The 26,759-nt window shown below is 29.8% G+C and overlaps 2 protein-coding genes across 2 annotated transcripts; one reads left to right on the top strand and one right to left on the bottom strand.

The window, feature by feature from the left end:
• The first annotated feature begins 19,875 nt into the window (after window positions 1-19,875).
• LOC129911674 (uncharacterized) lies at window positions 19,876-21,797 on the top strand. Its single transcript, XM_055989537.1, has 2 exons — window positions 19,876-20,767; window positions 20,841-21,797. The coding sequence occupies exon 1, from the start codon at window positions 20,021-20,023 to the stop codon at window positions 20,765-20,767; it is 747 nt and encodes a 248-aa protein (XP_055845512.1). The 5' UTR covers window positions 19,876-20,020; the 3' UTR covers window positions 20,841-21,797.
• Window positions 21,798-25,011: 3,214 nt separating this feature from the next.
• Window positions 25,012-26,303, bottom strand: LOC129909314 (vacuolar protein sorting-associated protein VTA1 homolog). The gene is made up of 3 exons (XM_055986398.1): window positions 26,038-26,303; window positions 25,829-25,979; window positions 25,012-25,770 (listed from the first exon to the last, which is right to left on the bottom strand). Exons 1-3 carry the CDS (start codon window positions 26,210-26,212, stop codon window positions 25,185-25,187), a joined length of 912 nt encoding a protein of 303 aa, XP_055842373.1. The 5' UTR covers window positions 26,213-26,303; the 3' UTR covers window positions 25,012-25,184.
• Between the last annotated feature and the right edge of the window lie 456 nt (window positions 26,304-26,759).

Genomic DNA, 26,759 nt, shown 5'->3' with positions numbered 1-26,759 from the left:
AAGAGTCTAAATTAAATGTAATAGATTTCTTTTTTCTTACCTTTTCTAGCACATTAGTATTGAACTGTAAAGATTTGCTAAATGTTTTTTTCTTTTACTAACGTTAAAAAAAAAAATCTATTACAACTCGAAGCCGGGTGTCCAACTTTCCTTGAAGCATTTTTAAAGCTTCTTTTACATAGATAACTATAGGTTATATTCCTTGAAGTGGATCGTAATCTTAATATTTTTACATTTATAGTATCACATTTTATAAAAAAAATTGGCTTATGTTAGCTTGGGAATTACCAAAAAATCACAAACCATCAAAAGTATTTCCAGTTTCCTCTTTCATGATCATTTTCGAAACACATTTGATTTGAGCAGCAAAAAATGACTTAGAATCTAGCTAAGTTATCCGAGATCAGTCTATTATATTAGTCATTGAAATTCATTAATAATTTAAAAGGCCAGGAATATTTTCTTGTGCAAAGACAAGTTCTAATCTATCTAAACCTAAGCCAAACGGCCAAAATTAGTAACTCTATATAAACTAAACTACCAACAAAATCGAACCAGATTTACCAGCATAAAATTGTGCGTGAGTTAAAAATGTGTGTATCATAATTTAAATTTTATTTATTCAAACTCTAAAGTGATAAGTTTTCAAAAGGTGCGTGGGCTAGTCACATTAGACTTTTGTTTAAAGTGGTTTACTAATTTATTATATGAATTTTTAAATTTTCAAAAAACTATTTTATTTTTTGCATAAAATGACATGACATTTGCTCTTTAAAAATTTGAATCACCCACATTTTAGGTATTAAATTGCACACGTGACTTTTAAAAACTCGAAACTTTTTCCTTATTGGATAAGTTACTCATTTCATAAAAAAGTTTTAATACAAATTTAGCTACATTAAATTAAAATTGTTTTGTTTGAGTAAAAGGTTCCTTAAGGAGAATTAAAGATCTGTTTGCTTAAAACATGATTAGAAGTCAGTTCCTTTCACTTTCACTTTTTCTGAATCTGGTCATATCTATATTTTTGTCTAACTCTCAAAAAAAATCTATAGGAACACCTGACTGACTGACGTTTTCTTAAAAACCAATTTAAAGAATTTGTCCTTAAAACTGCTTTTAAATCACCCACAAAAAAAAAAAAAACCATCAAATCTGTATTCATTTGAACAGAATAACTTTGTATTTAAATTAAATTTATTTTATTGGATAAAGTTAATTTATTTTATTCAACATTTTTAAAATAAATTATTTCGATTTTATATATTCTTAAAATCGAAATCATTCTTTAGTAAAAAAAAAATCAGACTAGTTTTTTTTTCGGTTTGCGTGTACCAATAAAATTTAAATACCAGCAAGACTTGTGACAGCGATTGATTTGACTTCCTGTGTCTTTTCAATCCCTTTTGACTTTTAAACCACAATCTGTCTATTAAAATGCAGCAATTTATTAATAAATAAAAAAAAAAGAAATAAATAATATAAATATTAGAATAGGCTAGAAAATTTAATATTTATTCACGGCCGGATTGAGTCAAAAATTAGTAGAGCTTAATTAATCATTTATTGATGTTAATGGAGTTTTAGCTTTGCAGTCATCTGCAAAATATGAACTAAAGTTGGCTATTAAATCAAATCCGCATGACCAAAATCATTTTCACGGTCAATGCCCGCGGCGGCGATGTCAAATAAAATCGTCACTATTGTCTTTAGTTATGAAAAATGCGTATAACACAAAAATGCCTTTTTTGATTCATTTGAATTTTACTTAAATCGTTTGTAGGGAAGGCGAAAAGCAGTTTATTGACAGTATCATTAGAAGGATCGACCTTGATTTAATAGTAAATTTCATGATGTCAATGACAAGAACATATTGATTTTTTCTTTCAAGTTTATTTTCGGTTTATTCTTTTCAAACTATTTATTAATATCATTAACATGTTTATATGACTAATTATTTTCTAAGCTTTTCTTAACACCTTTGACTATGACTGAGAAAAGCTGTTTATTTTTGTTTAGATATAGTCAAACAGCTGATACGTATATTCTTACACACCAATATGTCACCGCTTATAATGACTGTCGCCAACAACATTTAAGAACATTTGTCAAACTTAGAGGCTTGTCATAATTAATTATAATTTGAATATGCATCTTTCATAAAGAGCTTAAATTTTGTTTAGAATAAATATGAATAGAATAGTAGAAAATATGAGTTGTGAAACTTCTTTTCGAATGTTAAAGATGATGATAGTGAATCATATATTTTCATCATCAATTCAATGTTTAAGAAAAGTCTCAGGAGTTCATTAGTTAATTTATTTATTTTTTTTAGTGTATATTTTATGTCAAACAAAGCAATAATGTGTTTGGAGGAGCTTAATATAAAGTTAGATTTTAATATAATTTGTTTTTGATTCTCATAACGCCTCTTATTTTACTAATTAGACTATTAATTTTTCCCACAGTTTGAGTTTACGACGGAACCGGTTTTTATTATAGGATTAAATATATCTCAAAGATGTCAATATTCGATTCTAATTTGATTTTGACGATTTTTTTTCAAACGTAAGTAATTAAAATTACTTTAAAGTCTATAGATTAAAAATCGCCGATGTTGCCGTATTGTTTTTTTAAATTAAAATTAATTTTTTTTTAACAAAACCATTTTTTTGCTTAAATTTCATAAAAAAAATGATTACAAAAGATTCTCTAGGTAATTTAAGGTAAAACAATATAAGGGAGTAAGGGACAATCTTCCATCGTTTAAGCGATAAATGCAATTTTCTCATAATCTGGCAACACCTACAATATATACATTTTTAAAAAGCCAGAAGCTCATTCTTATCTCTTAAATTTAAATCCACTAAATTTAACTAAGAGTTTTTGAAAAAATGGTCCTCAAACTCAGAATTTAAAAAATAAAATGTTATTAAAAAAAATTAAAATGAATTTTTACCAAACTTTTTCTGATAAAATATGAATTTATTTTTAAAAAAATTTTGGCCATAAATATTATGAGTTGAATTCCGAAGCAAAAAAGGTAATATATATCACGCTTTTGAAAAAAAAAAATTAAAATTTCTTCAATTTCAATAGGTGAAATAATTAATTTTCTCAAAGACTTTGGTAATTAAGAACTTTAAATTTTTGCTATTTAACTTTCAACAGTAAGGGTTATTAAATGAATAAAAAATAATTTTATATTTAGATGTTAAACTTAAAAAGAAAAATAAGTTAATTTTTTTTTTTAAACTTCTATTAAAAAAAGTTCTTGGAAAATGAAACACTTTTTAATTTTTTTCATAAACCGTAATACATATTGACATTTCCTTTTATAATTTCAAATAATAATAAATGTGGCCAAAAAAAAATTGAAAATAAATGCATTTTATATTACGAAAAAGTTTTAAAAACGACATGTTAAAATTTTTTCAATAATTTTTTTTCTTCAAAAATCTGAGTTCAGTTACCATTCTTTCAAAAGCCCTTAATTCAATTAACTTAATTTTAATTTTACAAATATGACTAAGCTTTTAGCTTTTTAAAAATGTATATTTAAATATTGTAGGTGCTGCCGTTGTGTTCAAATATTTTTTCTTCTGTTTGAAGTCAATTAATAAGAAAATTGTATCTATCGCTTGAACGATGGAAGATTCTCCCTCACTCCCATACATTTTTTTTCCTTGAATTTCCTAGACAATCTTTTGGCATCAATTAATTTATGAAATTTAAGAAAAATTTTTGAAAAAAAATTTTTTTTTGTTCACAAAAATCTTCAGTTAAATTTAAAAAATCAAAACGGCAACACCGACAATTTTTAATCTATAGACTTTAAAGTATTTTTAATTACCGACGTTTGAAAAAAAAAATCATCAAAATCTAATCTGTTCGGCCGGGTTCCCTTATATTGCCAATTTTTGAGCTTTAGTTACTCCACTACTATGTACGACAGAATATCATCCTTTTTCTTTTGAACCTAAAGTGGCAACGCTATTAAAAGGGAATCTCGATATTTCCGTCACTTTGATTTTTATAGAAAAGGATGGGATTTCATCAATATCTTATTATAAACTGCCACTGAAGATACACATCTGAAGAATATTAACGTTAAACTAAAATGCAAGGTAGAAACTTTTGTCGTTTGTAATAATAAATCGGAGGCAAAACAGAAAAAAAAATAATATTAACATTCGGCGCACATTTAAAATATGATACAGGGGTCCAACTACAAAAGTAAAGAGGTGTGTGTTAATTATGAGCAGGAGTGTTTGTAAAAAACACAAAGGACAAATTTGGTTCAAATAATAGAACCTACAGATCTATCTCCTTTTTTTAGCTGTTGTGAATCTGGGTCACCGTGGTGTATACGTAACATTTTTTTTTCTATAGATATGCAATTTATGTAATCAATTAATCGAATCAATTAATTTATTCAGATCATATTCTTATTTTTTAAATGATATTCAATACTGGTCATTCAAAATTGTATATAATTTAAAATTACCGAGAAACAGACAAAAATGAAAAAAAATAATCAATCAATGAACGTAATTACTAACTAGTCTTTTTTTTTTTAATTTTAATTTTGTTTATGTTGCATGATAAAACATCAAATCAACTCCATTTAAATAAAAAACACAAATTAATTAATTAGAAGATTGTTTAAAATCACCCAAAATAATAAAATTTATTAAAAACTGTACAAAAATTCAATTATCAAAAATTGTCATTTATTTTTAATTGCAAAAGATAATAACAAAAAAAATTTAAAAAAACAATCCAGAGACAAAAACCTGTGGTTTATTATTTTAGATACAAATTAAAAAAATATTTCAACAAACTAATTTCTTGCAATAACCAATTCCAAATTTCATTGAAGTTTAATGGATTTTAAATGTTGTTTATATATTTTTTCAATAAAAAATAGTGATTTAACCAACAAAGAATCTTTGTTTCTAGTTAATTCAATCACCAGCAGCGCCCACGTTTATAAAATATATAAAATATATTCCGGTTTATTGATACAAATATTTCGAATTTAATGGATATGTCATTAAAAATAAAATTCCATTTTTGAAATCAAGATAACAGATATTTTCTTTGTGTTCAAGAAATCAACAAAAAATCACAAATTATTATTTTTTATTTATTATTGAAAACTTTATTGTTTGTGTCGTTTACGATGGACACCTGATCTTATCTAAAGATCTTTTACTTTTTTACTTGCGATATAGGTACTATAGGGCAAGTTTAGGATTCGTAAAAAAAATCGAACTCGAGATAACAATTTTACATGACATTACGATGATGGAGAATGCCAAAAAAGTGGGTCCGGCAGTTCTGTCTGTCTGTCTGTCTGTGTGTCTGTCTCTATCTGGAGCTGCAGCCTAAACGAGTGAAGTGATTTTCTTCAAACTTGGTAGTTAGCAGTTTTTGGTGATTCCCTAGAGGGGAAATTGAAATTTTTTTTTTATGACCAAAACTAACGGTACCTGCCAAATAACGGAAATAGAAAAGTTAATTTTTTTCAAAAACGGCTCTAACGATTTTGATTAAAATTTTTGTGTGTAGTACTACACATAAGGGCCAACTTTTTAAATAAAAAAAATATTTTTTGTACCGTTATTAACGGTACCTGTCATAGAACGGTTTTTTTCGTTTCTGAATATCTCGTACAACATTAACCCGATTTTCATGAAAATTTTTATACAAAAGTGTGTAAGTAAAGATAATATTAAAATTTTAGAAAATTTTCAAAATACGCATTTTTGGTTTTTTAAAAAATATTTCAAAATTTTTTTTTGAAAAATCAATTTTTTGAAAACGGATCAATGAAAAATTTTGAAATTTAATTTTTATGTGTAAATTAATTATTTCTTCACAATGGCATGCCAACTTTTTTTTGAAAAATGTTAAAAAAATTTTATATACAAAAAATTATTTTTTTAAAAAACGGCTCCTACAATTTTCGAACATTTTTTTCTAAAAATACCTTTTTATACGAGAAATAAAATGGCATATTTGTTTTTTATTTTAAGATATTTTAAAACGGAGTTTAATTAATTATAAAAACAGATTTAATTTTTTTATACTACTTATAAAATTTCTTCAAAATATCAAATTTTAAATTTCTTGAATAAAAAGCTTTAACATTATAGTTACTTTAAGCATAAGAGCAAGTACGTGCGACCCCAGTCGTGCAATTTATTTTTAATATTTTGACAAGAAAACGTTCAAAATTTCCGCATGAAACTGTTAATTTTACTATTTATTACAACAGAAGTCAATAAACCTAAATACGCAATATCTTTTAATGATTTTTTTTTTTTAATGCGTTTACATAAAATCCAAAAGAATCATTAAAAAAGTTATAATTATTGACGGACAGATTTTGTCTGTGTATATTGAGAAATTCATACCTCTTACCTACTCATTATATTTAATTATTTAAATCTTTTAAATGGTAGAATTGTTATAAGCCGTGTTAAATGTCTCCATCATCACAGACCTCAAAATCGCTAATGGTTGTGTATGAATGTCTTTGCGCCAAAAATTCTAAATTGTCATTCAATTTTATTGAAAGCGAAATTATTATTGTTATTGTTGGTGTTTTGGGATGCAATGATTTGCTGTTATTAATGAGTCAGGAGTTAAAATTTACAATAAATGTCTTTGCCACCGATCGATAAAGGTCATGATCAGTTTTGGTGTCACTCTATACAACAGACTTTTTGTTTTTTCTTTCATGGTGTTTTGTTTAACGTCATAACGTTTAACATGGTAATGGAGAAGATATAGCACAGTGGGATATATTTGGTGTTTTATTGACAGAATTACTTTTTTTAAGTTGAAGTATTTAATACATTTCCATAGACTTTTTTAAGGGACTGAACTGAATTGAACTGAACTGCGCTGAACTGAACTGAACTGAACTGAACTGAACTGAAATGAAATTAACTGAACTGAACTGAACTAAACTGAACTGAACTGAACTGAAATGAACTGAACTGAACTGAACTGAACTGAATTGAACTGAACTGAACTGAACTGAACTGAACTGAACTGAACTGAACTGAACTGAACTGAACTGAACTGAACTGAACTGAACTGAACTGAACTGAACTGAACTGAACTGAACTGAACTGAACTGAACTGAACTGAACTGAACTGAACTGAACTGAACTGAACTGAACTGAACTGAACTGAACTGAACTGAACTGAACTGAACTGAACTGAACTGAATTGAACTGAATTGAACTGAACTGAACTGAATTGAACTGAATTGAACTGAACCTGAACTGAACCTGAACTGAACCTGAACTGAACCTGAATTGAACCTGAACTGAACTGAACTGAACTGAACTGAACTGAACTGAACTGAACTGAACTGAACTGAACTGAACTGAACTGAACTGAACTGAACTGAACTGAACTGAACTGAACTGAACTGAACTGAACTGAACTGAACTGAACTGAACTGAACTGAACTGAACCTGAACTGAACCTGAACTGAACTGAACCTGAACTGAACCTGAATTGAACCTGAATTGAACCTGAACTGAATTGAATTGTTTGTTAATTAATTATTCAGGTTTTTTTAATAAAATGCCCCACTGTTTGATAGTTTAAAGTATTTTATTTTCTTGTTGCATACGAAAACCGGTAAATATTATATTGTAACGATTTCGTTTTCATTTATTTTGAAACTATCATTAAAAAAGATCATCATCATAACTTTTACTTAACTTACCTGACCTGCTATAGGTATAAACATCAGGAGGTAGGTATTGGTTGCGCTGTTGTGAAAAAGAAGAAAACGAAAATTCGACAGATGTCGTCTGATTACTGGGCTTTTTTAATCCCACAAACTTATTTAAAATTTAAACAAACATACAACACCATTGCAAGCAAGCATAATATTACCATAAATCATGATTCAATATTGAACGTCAAGATAAAAGCTGTGGTGCGTTTGGATTTAGTCCTTTTGTTTTAGCAATCATATTTTATGTTGATTTTGTATCAGATTTAATTTTTTAGATTAAACAAAAAAAAGAGAAAAAACAGAGAAGAAGTTCGACCTTGAAAGCTTCATGTTAATCTCTTAAACAGGATATGGAATGGTTTTGACCAGGGATGAGAATGCTAAGCCCGAAAAGTGAAACATATTGCCCATAAAAACGAAGTAGATTTGGAAAATATGTAGCAGATAATGAAAAAAAATATACATATAAAACAAAGGAGAATGCAAAAAATAAAAATATATTAAAAAAAAAGCCCGATTTAAATGAGGCCTACATGGCTTGAAGGCGTATCACTCGTACATAACAAATATGAACTTTTTTCTCAAAAAGCCATCCCCTTAATTGCTATAATGATTTTAAATTTCAAATTATAAAGTGTTTTTTATTGCAAAACTATTTTCATTCAGGGAAGTCAGATTAACTTGGTCTTAGTTCCATGAGCAAATAACCCATGAGCAAAATGCCATAAAATAACCTAAGATTGTTTTTTTAAATGCCGCAGTCTACTTTATTTTATGCAAAATGCATGACCGGACCCACAGCCATTATGATCTGATCGGTTACATAAAATATTTTATTTGGGCGGCTACATAAAATATTTGATATCTTGGATGGGTCTTTGATTTGGATGTATAAGATGTGAAATTCTTGCAGAGCCTAGTAAATGACTTTTTCGATTATCAAAAAATGAAACAAGACGACACATCTTAAATGAAATTTTGTTCCTTAGAAAAAATTTGTCAAACGAAGTAGAAATAGGTTGCTACGTAGCAAATACATCAAAATAAATTAATGAAGTAGATCTGCTACATATGAAGTAAAAACTCATCTCTGGTTTTGACTTTTTGAGTTCACAAATGAATCATTGTGGTTGTGAGGTGTGACTCAGTAGAATACAAAAAATGTTGTTGAGGTTGCGTTTAAGAAATATGTTGAAAATTTGATGCATCATATTCCCACTGATCTAGTTTGCAATCATCTGTGGGTTTTTTTACAGCATTGCATTCACTAACGATGAGTAAATCTTTTCGGTTTAATGAGATGACGGACTGAAAAGCAAAATTTTGCTTTGCTTTTTGAAAAATACAAAATGAAATTTGTGAGTCTTGAAGGATCCCCAAAATTATTAAATCTTCTTTTAATGATTTGTCTATTAGGTATAACTCGATGTTATACAGCGTCAGTGGCGTATTGAGGGGGGGCTCAGGGGGCTCAAGCCCCCCCCCAAGCCTTCCAGATCATGTTATTTTTTACCTAATTTCATTGTAATATATATGCTTGACTGAAACTTGTTCGTAAATCTTATAGATTTAGAGGAAGCTCAGATGCTCGAGCCCCCTCCAAATTCTGAAACGGCTATTTGTGTTTGTTTGAGTAAGAGCCTTAGCTGTAGCTGGGGGTTGGGTGGTTTTTTTCTAATTTAAGTCCAATTCGAAATTCTTCAGATCACTTTTTAGTATAATACGTACGTCGAATAATATCACCGTTTAATTCTGCAAAAGTTCTTATGCAATCTCAATAAACACTTTTTTCAAAAATTATATACTTCTCAAAGCTATTGGAAATAGAAATATTTGATATCTCAAAATCTTAGTGGTCATCATATGTAACTAATGGTTTCTTTCAGCAAATGCCAGTTTGGACTTCGAATTCGGATTAAAAAAGCAACATATTACGAAAAAATATATATTTCGAATTATTAAACATCTAAAATAATTTAATGGAAAATTAGTTTCTAGACTTTCACTTTCTGCATTTTTCACTCATTTAGATTTTCTGATCGAATTCAATTCACATTATTTCGGTTTGTAAATTTGGTGCCTTTTTCAATGAATCTATAATTTTTAAACAAAATATTATCATAACTTTTTTGTTTCTATTAAAATTGGTGATAAAATGGCATCCAGCAGTAATAATTTAACTTCAGAAACAAAATTAAAAAGGATGATCCTTCAGCTATGACAGTTCGAAGCAATGTCGAAGTTTTTGAAATTGATCCAAATGGTGTTTGTCACACAAGAACTTTGAAAACAGGAGACAGTAGTACGAAGCTGTCGACGTCGAGAGCAGTTAAATGCTACTATACCACTTTCAGTACCGCAGCACAGAGCTTCACTCTCGATCAAAGGTGAATATATTAGAGAGAAAAATTTTTCGTACCCATCTAAAAAATGTTTGAAACATTTTCTAGCCCCCTCCAAATTTTTTTCTGGATACGCCACTGTACAGCGTTTATAAATACAGAAAAAAAGTTTTTACTACTTTTAGCTACTAAAATTCATTTGAGTTCAAGAATTCTTTTTTCTTGTGCTCTTTTCAAAATTATTGTCATTATTGTCTCAACTGAATTTAAGTTGTTTTAAATATTTTTGTTACTTTTAGCCCTTAATTAACATGAGAGGTTAACATATTTTTAACCCACAGGTAATTCCCAATTAAACATTGTATTCGAAAATCAGATTTAAATATCCTTTAATTTGTTAACACTTTAATTTCAAAATCTTACTGCATTTTAAATAAAATGATCCCTTCCCTTTCAACCAAACACAACAAAATAAAAAAAAAAACCAAAACAATAGGTATGCGCAACTTTTAACTGTTGCAAAAAAAAGGATATAAATAGATAAATAAAAAATACGTGTATGTTTTTTTTAAACCTTCACACAAAAATCACATACGAAAACGCAACATTTACACATTCCTGTCACGTACGATTGAACAGAAAAGGACCTTTAAATGATTTAATTCAATAACTTTTTTTTTTGTATTGTTTTGTTAGGAGGTAAACGTTGACACATTGCTCGCTGGTGTTATTTAAATTTTTTTTTTTTTAATTTTAATTTTATTTTATTGTAGGTACATGACAATTTCCATGGATTTACCATATTTACTTTTATTTTGGTTTCAATTAATAATGCTTATTGAACAAATTAATTTTGAATTGGTTTTAAGTGGGCTTAAAATCGTATAAAAATGGATTTAACTCTCTTTACAATATTTATAAATTTTTCTATAGGGTGGTCAACCATCATGTCTTGTATAAAGTAGGGTGGCTTTTTTACTTGCTCTATAGGGCAAGTATTGGTTTCGTGTCAAAAAAAAAATTCGAAATTTTAATCAAAACTAACATTACGATGATGGAGAAGTCCAAAAAAGTGGGTTTCGTCATGACGTCCGTCGGTCTGTGCGTCTGTGCGTCTGTGCGTCGGTGCGTCCATCTGTACAAGTGGCTACAGCCTAAACGGGTGGACGGATTTTTTTGAAATTTGGTATGGATGTTTTTTTCGTAATTTCCAAGGTTGGTTTTTTTTTGTTTTTTAATATCTCGCTTAGAACGTATACCTCCCATACAAAATTTTCGAGTTATTGCAATTTTCTCGAAAACGGCTCTAACGATTTTGATTAAATTTAACACACGTAATGCTGTATATAGTTCTAACATAACTGCGTTTTTAGTTTTTCTCAAAAAATGCGGATAGTGGAAATATGGTCTTTACGATTTTTTAAATCGCGGATGTCGGCTCTTCCCGTACATCATTATGGAGTTATTGCAATTTTCTCAAAAATGGCTCTAATGATTTTGATAAAATTTTGCATACGTAATATTCGAAGTAATTGCGGTAAAACTGCCGTTTTAGTTTTTCTCAAAAAAGTCAAGTCAAATAAAAACTAAATTTTATTTTTTCCCCAACCAAATTTCTTAAAAATCTATATAGAGGCAGCTCTTATAATCTACAAGTAAGCTAACATAAAAGTGCTTTGAACTGCAAGAGCAAGTACGTGCGGCCCCAGTCGTGCATTTTATTTCTTAAATGAGATACATTTTCTATAGTTTAGTCAAGAAAAAAAAATTAACGCAAACAAAATTTTGTCTAGGTTAATATTTCAGGTGGGTAATTCTATCGTCTCGGGTGGGACACTTGTAAAATTAATTAATTGTTTCCCTTTCAAATTCTATCAAAACGTAAACAACATTTACATAGACTTTCATAATACCAAGTATGAAATTGTATAATAAATTAAAATAAATGAGATTTTTCTCCCGTAACGGGTGGGATACAAAAGGAAGTGAACTGGAGATAGAGTACATTATGTTCGTACAGAATGTCTGCTAGTTTTTTTCAACGTATTAACATAACAAAAATTTCTTTGTATAGGAAAAGTGTGACGTTTCGGTCAACTTTTTGTCACAAAATCTTTTAACCTATAATGGATATTTTTTTTTTGAAATGGTGATCTTTGATACAACAAATTTCGAACTCCGAACTATAAACATAAAAAATACACTAATAAATTTACACTTGAATTAATGCAATAATCAAATGTTAAAATGCAGACTATTTATAGCTGAAAAAAAACCTTTTATATCTTCCACACATTTTTGCATATATATTTACGTTACATTAATACTTTTTGTAAAAGTTAATAATTATTATTTATTATGTTTCATAACCACAGTAATTTACCAATCAAGTTCAATTTTATTTATTATTTTGTTAAATTAATAAGATTCATTGATGAAATTCCCATCGTCATTTTATCGATATTGATACGATATTGCTTCCTCTTTCATTGCCTGCCAGAGGCTGATTGTGCGAACTAATTGTGGCTTTAATAGGAAAACAAAAGCCAAAGTTAAGGATGGGCATTTGAGCAGTTTTGAAACAAATTCTTCTATTTAGCATCATCACAACAACAAAATATATTTCAAGTAAAAAATCAATAAGTTATTTAACATATCTACATAATTGGCAAATGAGAGCTTCTTTCATGTGGCGTGGGTGCTGATAACCTTTTAAGTTTTTTTATTTTTTTAGATTTCAAGGAAAAAAGAGATATTTGGGTTAATGCTTTAAAACGATGATAGTTATTTATGTGAAGAGTCTTGTTGTACCCTTTAAGCATCACATAACCAGCTACAGAGTTACTTCTGACAAAAATCCTTTAATTTGTTTAACTCAATGAAGGTTACACGCACATATGAAGAATAAAAAAGAAAAAAAAATGAATTTTTAACATCATGCAATACAAGTTTCTTTCTCGTTAGCCTTGAAGCAGTCAAACTTTTATGTACTTTAATATGGTCCATTTATCAAAGTAAATTATGAAATTCGCAACTTGTATATGAAATCGAATAACTTGTAAAGGACCTTTTTTTACTGTGATATAGTAAATTATTAATTTTGATCCAATATCATTTTTGTATCGCATCATTTTGTATTCTCTTGTTGATTAAGGTCCAATAGACCATTTTTTTCATGTCAATCATTTCTTTCAAAAAAAAAAAATGGATGTCTAGTTTTTTTTTTTTTTTGGTTTGTTTTACGAGGGCAGATTATCTCTTCTTATGTAAATATTTAATCTTCTTTGTGGAAAATATAAAACTCACATAATGGCTTTAAGAATTTAAATGTATTAGACATTGAAATTCTAATCCAATTAAATGGAAACCGGTCGAGACAGAAATAAACAAAAAAAAATTTCTAGGATAATAAAACTTATCGCTGTGGTTAATCGAATTTGGTTTTGATAAGAAAGTAGTCATGTTATGCTAATGTTTAAAAAAATTTGTTAACCATCAAGATTTAAGTATTGATGTGGGTACTTTTTTTATATCTTTTTTTTTTTTTAGAATATTTTTGTTATTTTTTTGCACATAGCTCCGCCATTAAAGTTAAATCTAAATTTCATTAGGTGCATTTTTGAACACCGAATGAACATCTAATTCTAGATTTCTATTGAAGGGAAGGAATTGCGTTAGCCCCGGTCATTTGGAGGTGGTTAACTACTCATGAGTTTATGATCTAGTACATTAACTACTAGAACTAGGTACTCGTCGATGCGAATTGTATTGATTTTGTGTAAAGTACATTTCATTGTAAATCGCTAGTAAAGTATTTGAAGTACTTTGCCACTTCTCATAGGAACAAGGCTATAGATTTATTAGTAGATCTAGTACAACAATTTACAGATGATCAGCTGCTCGAGTAAATAGGAATGTGTTATTAGGTGTGTTTTTTTGTTTATCTATATAGATTTTGTGCAAAAAAACGACATCGAGATTTTTGAAATCAAAACAATTTACGTGTTAAAAACAACAAAAACTTTATCTGTATAGATTTTTGAAAAATCCAGATAATTATCCAGATTTTACTTTCTCTCGATAAAAACAGTAGTGCCAAGGTACTTAATTTGTTGTGTTCATACAGAAATATCTGAAAATATTAACAAAAAAAAAGCGTAGAAAACGAGGTTTAAAAAAAACTCTCATAGAAAAAAATAATCAAAAATTTGTTTGACATGGTTGCATTGAAATGTTAATATCTCGAGATATACGCAATGCACTTTTCAGATAAAAGTCTTAAATGGATCCTGATAAGATTGTTGAACAGATATGTATATAAAATTACCAAAGTTTTTTCGAAAAATTAGAAATAAAAATAAAAAAGTTTTCACATTTGATTTTTTAAAAATCGAAAAAAAATTCAATATGGCTACCTTCAAACGCTTATAACACAAGAACGACGCAACTAATGTTAATGGTCATGGTCTTAAAATGTAGCTAAGAATATACAGATAATTTTTGGTTTTTTGTGAAAAAACAATTTTTTTGAATCCAACATGGATGCCACGGCCATATGAAAATTTTTGTTTGCATCCGACATGGATGTAATGGCCTTCCCACTTCGGAGTTAAAATAAAAAAAAACAAAAGCAACATTTTTGACAGACAGCTGCCAAAGAAGGTATATGTACAGTGGTGCCAAATGTTTGCATGGATTTCAAAAATCCCGATGTCGTTTTTTTGCACAAAATCTATATAGATAAACAAAAAAACACACCTATTGATAGTACTGGATTTATACTCGTAAGTAGTCTACCACCACCTCATAAGTAGACGATCTAGTACATATATATTATTCGATAGCGACGCACATAGGAGTATTTGCAGTAAAAACCTGGTCATAAGTCGATTTTCTAAAAATCAAAATTGATACCAAAAAGTTTGGCAAATTGGGTGCAAAACAAACATGTTTCAATATGCTGCTTTAATTTTTTTTTGTTTTTCGATCGTGTCTTGTTAAAAAATGAGTTCAAAGTTAACTGTTACATAGACCTCATTTTTATTTGAATGCGAAGTATTTTGGTAAGTGTTATTCTATATGAGATATCGAAGTGTTGTGATAGAAATCTAAAAAATTTAAATGGAGAATTCTTCTTCAGTTATTTATTAACGATATTAATAAAGTTTTGAAAATGTTAGATGGTTTTTTCTATTTTAATTCGGGCTTAGAACTAGTATCTAAAAACTTGATATTTTTGGTAAGTTATTATTTGAACTTTAATGATTTTGTTTTAGTATACCCCGTTATTCTGCGATGAATTGAAACTTTTGAGTTAGTTTATATATTCTTTAACACAATGCAACAAAAATTGGGTGCTCTTAGGTGCTCTTTAGAGAATCGAGGGTCAATTAGTTTTTCACTTTCTGATAGAAAATACTTCTTACTTTATGCAACGTTTTTTATTTTTAAATTAAATTTACTGATGTTATTAGTGTAATTTATTTTGGGTGATCTTAATTAAGGTTGATGAAGAGAGAAAAGAAACTGAGAATTGCGTATTAGGGATGACGAAAAAAATTTGAGAAATATAATGTCGACAGACGGAGTACAGGCCATTAATCAATTTTTTTAGTTTTTGGTAAAAAAATAAAAATAACAAAAACTAGGTTTATATTGTATTTCCTTGTAGGAATACTCATTTTAAACAGAAATAATAACAAAAACCACAAAAAATATTTATGGCCAGGTTTTTGATGACAATACTCCTATGTGCGACGGTCAAATGCCTTTTACTATTGTTATAATGCATTTGTTTTATTAAGGTAGTATAACAAATTCGCTGAATATTTTTCATGACTTTTGCCCTTAGAGGGTGCAAAATTATATTGTATATGAAAAGAGTCTTTATTATGAATTTGGACTGCAAAAACCAAAAAGTATGATCCTAAGACCTCTTTAAAGATGTGAATTTATGAAAGAAAAAAGTCTTCATGATGAATAAGGATTTGACGAAGCAAAAAGTATTACCTTAAGACCTCTTCAAAAATGCGAATTTATGAAAGAAAAATGTCTTCATGATGAATAAGGACCTCATTAACCAAAAAGTATGACCTTTAAACCTTTTTAAAGATGCATATTTATGAAAGAAAAAAAGTCTTCATGATGAAATAGGACTTGAAGAACCAAAACGAATGACCTAAAGACCTCTTTACAGATGCGAATTTATGCTCTATGTATCCTATAAAGCAAAATGATTTCAACAAAACCTCATTTGTCAAATGATAATAAGTAGACTTTAGAAGTTATCAGGTGAACAAGCATTCACTCTTATACAAACATATGTACATACTTGCTTTATGACTCGGCACAGTCGCATAACAAAAATAGTTCGTGGCAATTGCCTCTGGACGATGCCATATGCTATTAAACACGACGCACGTCATATAGCCTTCTTCTGACCTATGTCCTTAAACGGCGAAAAAGCTCTAAGGATACCTACTTTTTCAAGTTATGATTAGTACCTACCTATAGTTTAGAAATATATTCATACCGATTTCATCGTGTTAAAGCCGACATAAGAATATACTCAAAATAAATTTTAAATTAGGTACATTTAATTTAAATATAACAATTAAAAACATTCAACTTCCTTAAATTTAAAAGTATCGCTTAATGTTTTTAGTTTCATAATCCTTAAACAAACAAACAAACAAAAAAACAAATTAAACTAAATAGGTAATTAAAAATAAAAAGACATTCTTATGCAATTTAAATTCAACAAAAATAAAACATTCTTTTAAACTAGCTAGCTATTGCATTGAACTAAAGAACTGATATGCTTTGCTTGTGTATACCTAAAAATCCAGCTCAAATTCAGCAACTATTCAAATCAATATAAAAATAAAAACCTTGATTAAATAAAACCAACCTGGTTTGGTTTGTTTTTTTTTATGATCAAGTTCACAAAATCAATTAACCTTTTCTTTAAATTAAAACACAAAAGTCTATACTACCCCTTTAAAGTTCTTGTTTTCATTATCTGATTTTAATAGCCATAACATGCGTCATGTATCAACCACAAGTTCTCACACAAACTAATTTTAATTTCATGATTTTGTGTTAATATTTTAGTAGCGAAAAAGAATAACTTATTTAACATATCCCTTATCTAAAATATAAAACTTAAAACATGTAACCCTTTTTTCTTAAAACCTTTAAAAAAGTTGCTCTATTTCATTAACATAATAATAGGTGTTTGGTGTGTTTTATTCATATTCATATAGGTATATATTAGTTCACTAACCAATATGCTAATTTTGTTGGTATAATAATATTGTTTGAGCAAAAACCAATTTAGCCCATTTGCATTGTTGCAAAATAAGACCTATCACTAAACAAAACTGTTACAAATATGAAATCATAAATGTTGTACGAATTTGTTTTTTAATATGTCTATAGGCAAGGGAGTAAAAGGAGTATTTTAACTATAGAGCTACTTACTGAATATAAAAATTAATGTGAAAATAACCTAACTTAAGATCTAAATAAAATTACGATATAATATGAACAAGGGGAAAGCCATACCGTCTTGATGAGCATTATAATGATTAAATTCTTGCCTTGGCCTTAACTTAGCAAAACAAAAAACCTAAAAGAGCGTAATGTTTAATGGAAATATTATCTCGTAACTTATCGTTATTTTGCAGTTAAGGAGCTATCATAGTTTCTATTTTGTAGTACCCTTTTTTATACAAATGATTGACGTTTCTTGTTAAATTGGTACAAAACAGAGAAACAATTTTTAAAAATGGTTTAGAATTTCTTTATCAAAACTAGTCATCATTCCTCTGTGGATTATTTGCTTTGATAATTTATTTTTTTTTCGTAAGCAATTTTCATTCAAAAATGTAGGTGTAAAATGTCGGTAAAACCAAGGTTAAGGTACCGTGAAAAGTTCATAAATTATTAAATAGCCAAGTACATCACTAAACCATAGTTAAACCATTGCTAATCCAACGACATCTGTGAGTTAATTACATAAATGTGGCCAGTAGTACAAATAGATATTTAATCCGCGGTTCAGCAATTTTTATATTCTGAAATAGGTGGCAAAGCTGAGGTTTAGCACTGGTTCAAGGTTCATTTATTTAAAAAAAAAAAAAAGCCAAATCCATGCTTAAGCCAAAGTTGAACCACAGCTTATCCAAAATCACCAATTTAAATTCCTAAGCCACGTTTGTAAATCTTTCAATTCAGCTATAAAATCACACATGTTTGTTTCCAATTGTTTTTGTTATTTAGAAACAGTTTTTCCACTTAGGAACTTGATTCAAAAATAACGAACGCCCTAATAAGTCTCAAACGTAAGTCAGTGAATGCAATTTTTTGATTGAAGTCATTATAGATTGCATTAAAAAAAGAATGCAATCTTTTACAACTCTGGTCTGCATCATGTCTCTCGTTCATACGTACGGATTTCAGGTATTTAGGTACCTATCCCCCTTTACTCCCTACTAACAATTTTGCTTCTATAATGCTTTACAGAAGCACCAATTGCATCTGTAAAGCTTTATAGAACCAAAATTGTTTGTCGAGCTTTTCTGCATGCAGATTTATGTAATCCAACATAATGCTGGATTTACATACGTCTGCATGCAGAGAAGTAAAGGGGATAGATACAATACGTACAATCATCTACTCTCTCTATCCAAAATCTTTAGTTCCTAAATACTTTGTCTCCTTTCAATGCAGATCTGGAAATGCAGACGTATGTAAATTCAGCATAAATCCAGCAAAATGTATCCACAGTATTTAAGAACCACAGATGTTGGATAGAGAGAGTAGATTAAAATGCAGACATCTTCACAAATGCAGATTATAGGAAGATTATGGCGAAGAAAAACATGTTCGTCTTCATCAATGCCTCCTTGGTACGTACGGTATGTACGTATTGTATCTATCCCCCTTTACTTTTTTGCATGCAATATGTATGTAAATCCAGCATAAGTTAAATTCAAGAACTTGAATATTAGGTGTGTTTTTTATTACCACCGGGCTTAGCTGGTTAAAAAAAAAAACGCCTCGGGGCTTAGCGAGAAAAATTGGCAGCACTGCATACTAAATGTTCCGAAATCAGCTGACACAAAAAAATATAAAGTTGTCATATTTTGCGTTTTCTTGTGTGTTTTTGAAAAAAAAAGTTTAACTAATTATTAAATAAATATTTAAAATAATAATCGTCATTCCAAACATCAGTTTTGATGTTTTTAAACAAATTCTAAACAATTTACGAACAAGTTAATTTGGTAGCACAGATATAAATCTGTTGAAAAAGTTAAGACCAGAGAATTCTCCGGGCTAAACAACTAAGCCCAAGGGGCTAAGGTGTTGTTGCATTTAACATGTAAAGTGCTTAGCCCCGACTGTGTTTTTTTTTTTTTTTGTCCAGTTAAGACCGGTGGTAATAAAAAACACACCTATTATAGTCTACTAAGACGAAAGAATTGGTTGAATCGATGAATGGACCAGCTGTGAATATATTAATAATGTTTAATATTTTCATAAATTTCTTCTTGTCTGCAGATTAAATAATTGTTACCTATCCATTTTAATCCAGATAATCATAAATATTATTTCCTATATTTTGAATCGTCATGATTAAAAAAAAATTTTACAATAATCTTACCACTCACCCTTAAGTGATACCAAACTACCATTTTCTCCTCAAATGAAAACATCCAATGCCTCAACAATAAACTGTCATCCAAGCGTCATTTCAAATTCCCACACACACCCAGAAAGAAAAAATTTTCATTTTCTGTCAACGCTGTGTTCATTCAAACCCCATTAATTGTCAATTGAATTCCCAAAACCAAACAACACAAAAAACAACGAAACAAATCCCAAAGAATTGAGAGCCATTCAAAGGATGCAAACAGGCTCACAACGTTTATCGCCAACCCAAGAAGAAGTCTACACATATTCCGAGAATCGCCGACCAGTCACAATGAAACGACGCACTCTAGCTGGCACCTGTGGCATTGGCATATTCGCCATCGCCCTAATTACAGTCGTTCTAGCTTTTGCCACACCCAGTTGGTTAGTCAGTGATTATCGCATCACAGGATCCAAATTGGAGCGTCTCGGATTGTGGGTACATTGTTTTCGATCATTGCCCGATGTAAACGATGACAGTCAAAGAAGATTCTTTGTCGGTTGTCGTTGGATATTCGATCCATTTACAAAGGGTTACAATGAGATAAGGGGATTCCTTTTGCCAGGCTTTGTTATAGCCACACAATTCTTTTATACGCTGTGTTTTATTGGAATGCTTACATCCGCTGTGATGGTTTTAATATTTGGCCTGTGCGCGGGTCCCGATCAAAAGCATTTTATACATCTTATTAAAGCTATTGGATTTATTTTGCTTGCTGCAGGATGTTCAGGCTGTCTTGGGGTACTGATCTTTGCCATTTTTGGCAATCGCGATGATTGGATGTTGGAACATGCCAACAATTGGTTTGGTTGGTCATTTGTTGTTGGGATAATTGGAGCCGTGGCAACTATTGTCGCTTCGATTTTATTCCTTGTCGAAGCCAATGTCCAACAGAAGAAGAGGAAACAATTCAAAGAATCTCAAAGCAGATTCGAGTTAGTTCGCGGTGGAAAGGCTTAGGTAAGGAGAATCCAACTGACTCCATTAATTCCATCGATCGACAATAAAATTGTTTTCTTTTTCTCTTTTTTAGTATAAACGATTAAAATAATTTTATGTTATATTCTCCTCTCAAAACGAACAAGTTTATGCAATGTACTGTTAACTACACAAATTGCCATTCTGACGATCCATTCAGCGTATCATAACATCAATTCAGTAAATATTAAATTTTATAGACTCTGTTGGTACTTATGTTCTTTTTAAACAAAGATCACATTTTTTTGTAAACTTATCTTGCACTTTTGTGCAAGTAAGACTGAATAAAAGACTTATGCTCCTTTTGAGTCAAGTCTTTGGACATCGTTTCATAACTAATTTTGCCTCTTCGTCATTTATTAAAAGCCAATAATTTAGTAGACACAAAAAAACAGACTGATACGATTGAATCTTAATTAAAATACATTCCAACATTTCTAACAAACAAACAAAAATGTGCCTTAAAAATGAACCAAATTTATATAGTTCTGAACAATTGCATAAACTTACTAAATAAGTTTTTATTTTTATTAATTTTAAGTACAAAAAATTTGTACCTTCAAACACGATGATGATTCAAATGTAATTCGAATATTTAGCTTTAAGAAACTCGATTAACTTTAAATTAAGAGATAAAGTTTTAAAATTTTACTTGACGAAAGTTATTTCTTGGAAACCTATTTGCATGTTTGTATGAAAAAAAATGTATATCAAATTTATATTTTGCACAATATTGTCTTGAAAAGTAGACAAAAACACCGGTTTATTAGTTTCAAGCTGATTACAAATTTTATCGGAATCGAAATTGAGTCAAGATGAACCACACATTTCTAGGTCGTACGGAGTGTGTTGTTCCAATTTTGATAAGATTTGTGACCAGAATTTGACTATTTGTAACTTTCAAATTTATAAAAAAAGTATCATTATTCCGTCCACATAAATAATGTATTTACAAATTTTAGAGAAAAAAAAAAAAAAAATCACAAAACGTCCATTTTATATTTTAAATAAAATTTACAATTTACAAAAAAAAAAAATTGGTTTTCCTTTGTTTTTTTTTTCATAGAATTTTATTGGAGTCGTGAGAGTATCTTCAACTAATGGTAATGTAATTCTCACGTGATATTTATGTTTTTAACGTCTTTTTGAATTGAATGAGAACTTTTATTTTCGGTTGAGTCATTGTTCCAAGTAAACCAATTTGGTGTTTGTAGTGGTTAACAATGGATCGATTATTTTGAAATCTTCTGAATCATTTTAGAGAAATCAATTTCAGTCGAGTCATAAGGTAATCTCAATTACCATATAAATATGAAGGTTAATCACACGAAAAATCTATTGTAATTATACAAATATGAGATAGTTACAACAATTTACATCAACATTGTAACTAAAAATACAAGTAAGAAATTTCAGTATTTCACATTATTGCTTCTATAATTTTTATACTTCAGTTGGAGTTTCAAAAAAGCCGAAAAATGTAGAAGACATGGCACAGTATAAACAAGAGGCTCTTTTATTGACTCGAACATGTCATTGTGCTTTAAAAGGATAACATTATCGAAATATTTTTCGAAGTTAGACAAGAGAAATTAATTTTTTCTCGCGATGGTACAAAAAATCGACGAAGAACTTTTTTCTCTATACAATCCAAGGTGTTTTCATCCACATTCGTCAAAGTCCATGCCTCTGCACCATAGAGCCATAGACCGGGATGATAATAGTTTTGTATAAGAACACCTCAGTGGCTGTAGAGAGGGCTTTGCTGGTCAATTGCAGTTGACAAGAGCAAGCTTCGTTTGATTGATTGCTGGTATTGTTGTCTGTATTACTAGCGGAGGTAAATGAAGTCCTCTATTGCCTCAAAGTTATAGAGCTATCCATGGTGACGTTTTGTCAAATACGTCGATTTTAATTTTATTACTTAATTATAATAGGGCAATTTCATTATAGCGGGTGCAACTTTTAAACTCATTCGAAGTTTATTTAAAAACAAATACAAAAATATTTTAATTAAACTATATCTTGAAAGGGTACATTAAAACCTGTTTATTTTTTAATTTTAATTCAGCTAAAATTTAAATTAATTGACTTTTCTGATCCATTATTTACTTCTATTGTTTCCCCATCAATAGAATTATTTGGATATATTTTTATATCTTGTAAGGTAAGTACTTTCACTACTGCTTTATACTAGACAAAAGATTGTACTCAGTTATTTCATACAATTTACTTTTGCGTATTATTTTTTTAATTGAATTGTAAAATTATTATGTTATCATTTAATCCAGTCAAATAATTCTTTAACCTCGGAAAGAATGCTAATAGAAATTTTGTTTGCTCAATACCTTCGTTTTGGCATTCTATAACATACCTCAAAAGTCTAGAAAAATCTCATGTCCGCATGTCGCGATTTCAAGGTCAAAGCGCGAAATGGATATTTTCAAAGGTAGCAAAAATAGACGATGGTATTATATACACATATGATAGGTACATGATATCAAGGTATTTTTTAATGCTGATTCTAAATCTAGCACCAATTCCAAGATTGTACCAGGATGTTTTTAAGTGCATATCCTAAAATGTCCCCTTTCTCAAAAAAAACCATTTGTTCATAGATTTATAGGTTTTTTTCATTGCATTGTTTTGATTCTTAATGATAAAAGATATGAAAACCCTCATGCAAAATTCGGTTCCTCTACCATAACTTTTAAGGGTTTTTCGGTAGTAAGTTAGCAACTGTTATAATAATATGGGTTCGCAGATGAAAAACAGGTATAACTTTTTTTAGGGACGTCAGATTGCATTGATTTTAGATTTTTTGGAATCAGCATTGTATCATATGTGTATATAATACCATCGTCTATTTTTGCTAATTTTGAAAATCTCCATTTCGCGATTTGACCTTGAAAATCGTGACATGCGGACATGAGATTTTTCTAGACTTTTGAGGTATGTTATAGAATGCCAAAACGAAGGTTTTGAGCAAAAAAAAATTTCTATTAGCATTCATTCCGAGGTTTACCCAGTTTTTTACCTTATTTGACTGTATTAATTTAGTAATATTTACGTTCAAGCATTGTTGAAATAAAGTTACAAAAAAAAAATAAGTAAATTGTCACTAGCAAAGGCTCAAAGTGCGATCCAGGATGCAACAAAATTGGCCTACCTTTTAAGATCTTAGTACAAAAACAAAAAAAATCTGTTAACTTTCAAACATTAGATTTCTTACTTACATACAGTGGCGACAAAATAAATAGCACACTTACTCTTAGATCTCTGTTATGAAAGTTTTTCATATTTTCTTAACTTTAAACGGCTGATAAGGAAGTAAACTGAAGTAAGAACAAATATATATTTGATTTATTAAAAAAAAATTAGGTTTATTGAATTCATTTAAAAAAAAAACAACAAAATCATTTATAGAATTCAAGTTTTTCTTGGACAAAATGAATAGCTCACTTCATAAATACAACACAACAAAAAAACATACATTTTAACACAATTAAGAAAATAACTAGTATTTGCTTGGGTTACCCTTATTGTTAATCACAGTAGCACACCAGCGGTTAAAAAATGAAACAAGACTCCGAAATAGTTCGTACCGACTACCAAGCTCGTCGAACTTCCCGCCAAAGTTCGTCCAAATTTAAAGTATCACATCGATTAATCGCTTTTTCCACGTCACTCCACAAGTTCTCAATTGGATTGAGATCTGGAGATTGGCCTGATAATTCCATAACACCGATTTTTGGGGCACTTCCTCCTCAACATACTATCCCTTAACCCTCAAGACTTGCTTGTATTTAAGGTGGTCCATAATACCCTCTACCCGATGAAGTGGTTTCACACCATGCCAAGGGGTACAATAGATCTTACAGGTCGCAGTACATCTTACACCCCAAATATCAATCAATCAATCAATGCCAAGAAAAACATCCCCAAACAAGGATGCTACCTCCACCATGCTTAACACTCTTTGTAGTATATTTCAGCTCACATTACAAAAGCCCCAAGTGGAGGATTTCCATATGGGGTATTTGGAAAGCCCCCTATGCCCCCACATGGGGCATATTAAAAATTTCTTCGTTCAAAACCTCACATTAGTGGAGTTATTTAAGTTTTCATTTAATCAACCCTATTAACAAGAATTTGTATTTTATTGGAAAATGTATTTACCTTCTTTTTTACACCAAAAATTCCCAAAAAAGAAATCATACAAACCATTAGTATTGCGGTGCTTGCATTTATTAAAGCAAAAAGCTGCGAAACAATAAAATAATTTTACATAATTTCAACATAATTAAACTTAGTAAATTAGAGATTAGTATTCTATAGTGAGAACATAGACAAGACATTGTTCATAGTGGAATAAATTGATTATTACATGATATATCATTTAGAAATCCTGACCTGTGGTCAAAAGACGAAGAGCATTTTGAAGATTTTCTATTGCAGATTTAACATCGTCATAATTTAAGGCACTGCCAGCATATTTGCAATATTTCTGAGCTTTAAGCATTTGTTCCGGTGTAATATGAACACTCGCCGACGGTGTTTGTGCCGACTGTTCGGGGACATAGGGAACAAATCCTCCAGGCTTTTCCTCATCCACCGGTGGACTTGGAAGTTTGCTAGGATTTGAAAGAACTTCTTCCACCGTTGGTGGAGTTTGCGATGTACTTGGTGTTGGTTCATCGGGCAATTGACTATGCGATTGGCTTTCTGTGGGTGACAAATCGTCACTACCCGATGGGGGTGGTGGTGGTGATGATTGTCCATCATCTCCAGCTTCGTTATTATCATCACCATCTTCGCCCATTGGACCGGGAATTGGTGTTTCACCATTTTTCAAACAATTGTGAATGTATGCAGCCTTCCATTTGGCATATTTGCGATTGTGTTGGGCTTCTTCTGTGAGCTCACCAAAAGCTTGCATTACATCATAGAGAACTCCACAAGTGTAAAAGGCTTTGACGACATTTCTGTTTGGTAATTTTAATAAAAAAAGGAAAAGATTTTTACATGGACTGTGTTACTTACTTTCCAAAATTAGATTCGCGATCTTGTTTGTCAGCATATAAAAATAATTTTAAGGCATAATTTTCCATATGAGCTTGAGCAGCTACTTCGTTGGTAATAGCTTCGTTATCCGCGTTTTGTTTCTTTGTTGATTCCAACCAATCCATTAGACCTGAGTTGTTTTATTAGAATGTTATTAAAAAAAAAGTGGAATATTCATTTTGACTTACCTAAAAGTAGTTTCGTTTCATCGGGTTTTTGTGTGGAGGCTTTTAATCCAACTTGCAAAGCATACAACCGAGACCAATAACTTACAACTATATCTCGAGCATCGTGTTCTTGGGCAATTTTTAGAAAATGTTGAATTTGTTTTAAAGTCGCTGGACACGGTGGAAACTCGGCCATAATAATTATTTATTTCAAATCAATTAAAGGCAAATAAAAATAAAAATCTATTCTTCTGTTTGTTTTTGGTTGCGGATTTCAATGACGAATTTGACTTTTTGACTTTACGAAGAATGACGAAGAAGAAGAAAAATAAAAGATGAATCATAATTTGTGTTTAGGCATCACTGGCAGAAAATGACTGCATTCAAAGTTGTTAAAGGATGCGTTTACAAATAGCAGTGTATATTTAAAATTTGTATACCATAAAGGGTTGCGGTACGGGCAATTGTATGGAATTGAATTTTTTAAGTTAAGGGCCTTACTAATAAAATCAAATTTATTGATAAGGGTTAAAGAAAACCTTAAAGTTTTAGAAAATCCGCATACCAATAATGAATTTAATCTCCAGTGTAGTCGTTAGTCAGCTATTACATGAAGCCTCAAGAGGCTTGACTCTTTTTTCGAATTTTCTTTTGATAACACTGGTTAACAAGGGTTCTGTTGCCGAAACAAAAATATAATTTTCTGAAGGTTTTCGGTGTGCTGAATTCGAATCCGAAGTCAG

The sequence above is a fragment of the Episyrphus balteatus genome, chromosome 2 (assembly GCF_945859705.1).
Source record: "Episyrphus balteatus chromosome 2, idEpiBalt1.1, whole genome shotgun sequence".
NCBI classification, from domain to species: domain Eukaryota; kingdom Metazoa; phylum Arthropoda; class Insecta; order Diptera; family Syrphidae; genus Episyrphus; species Episyrphus balteatus.
This window is presented reverse-complemented; position numbering and strand designations above follow the sequence as displayed.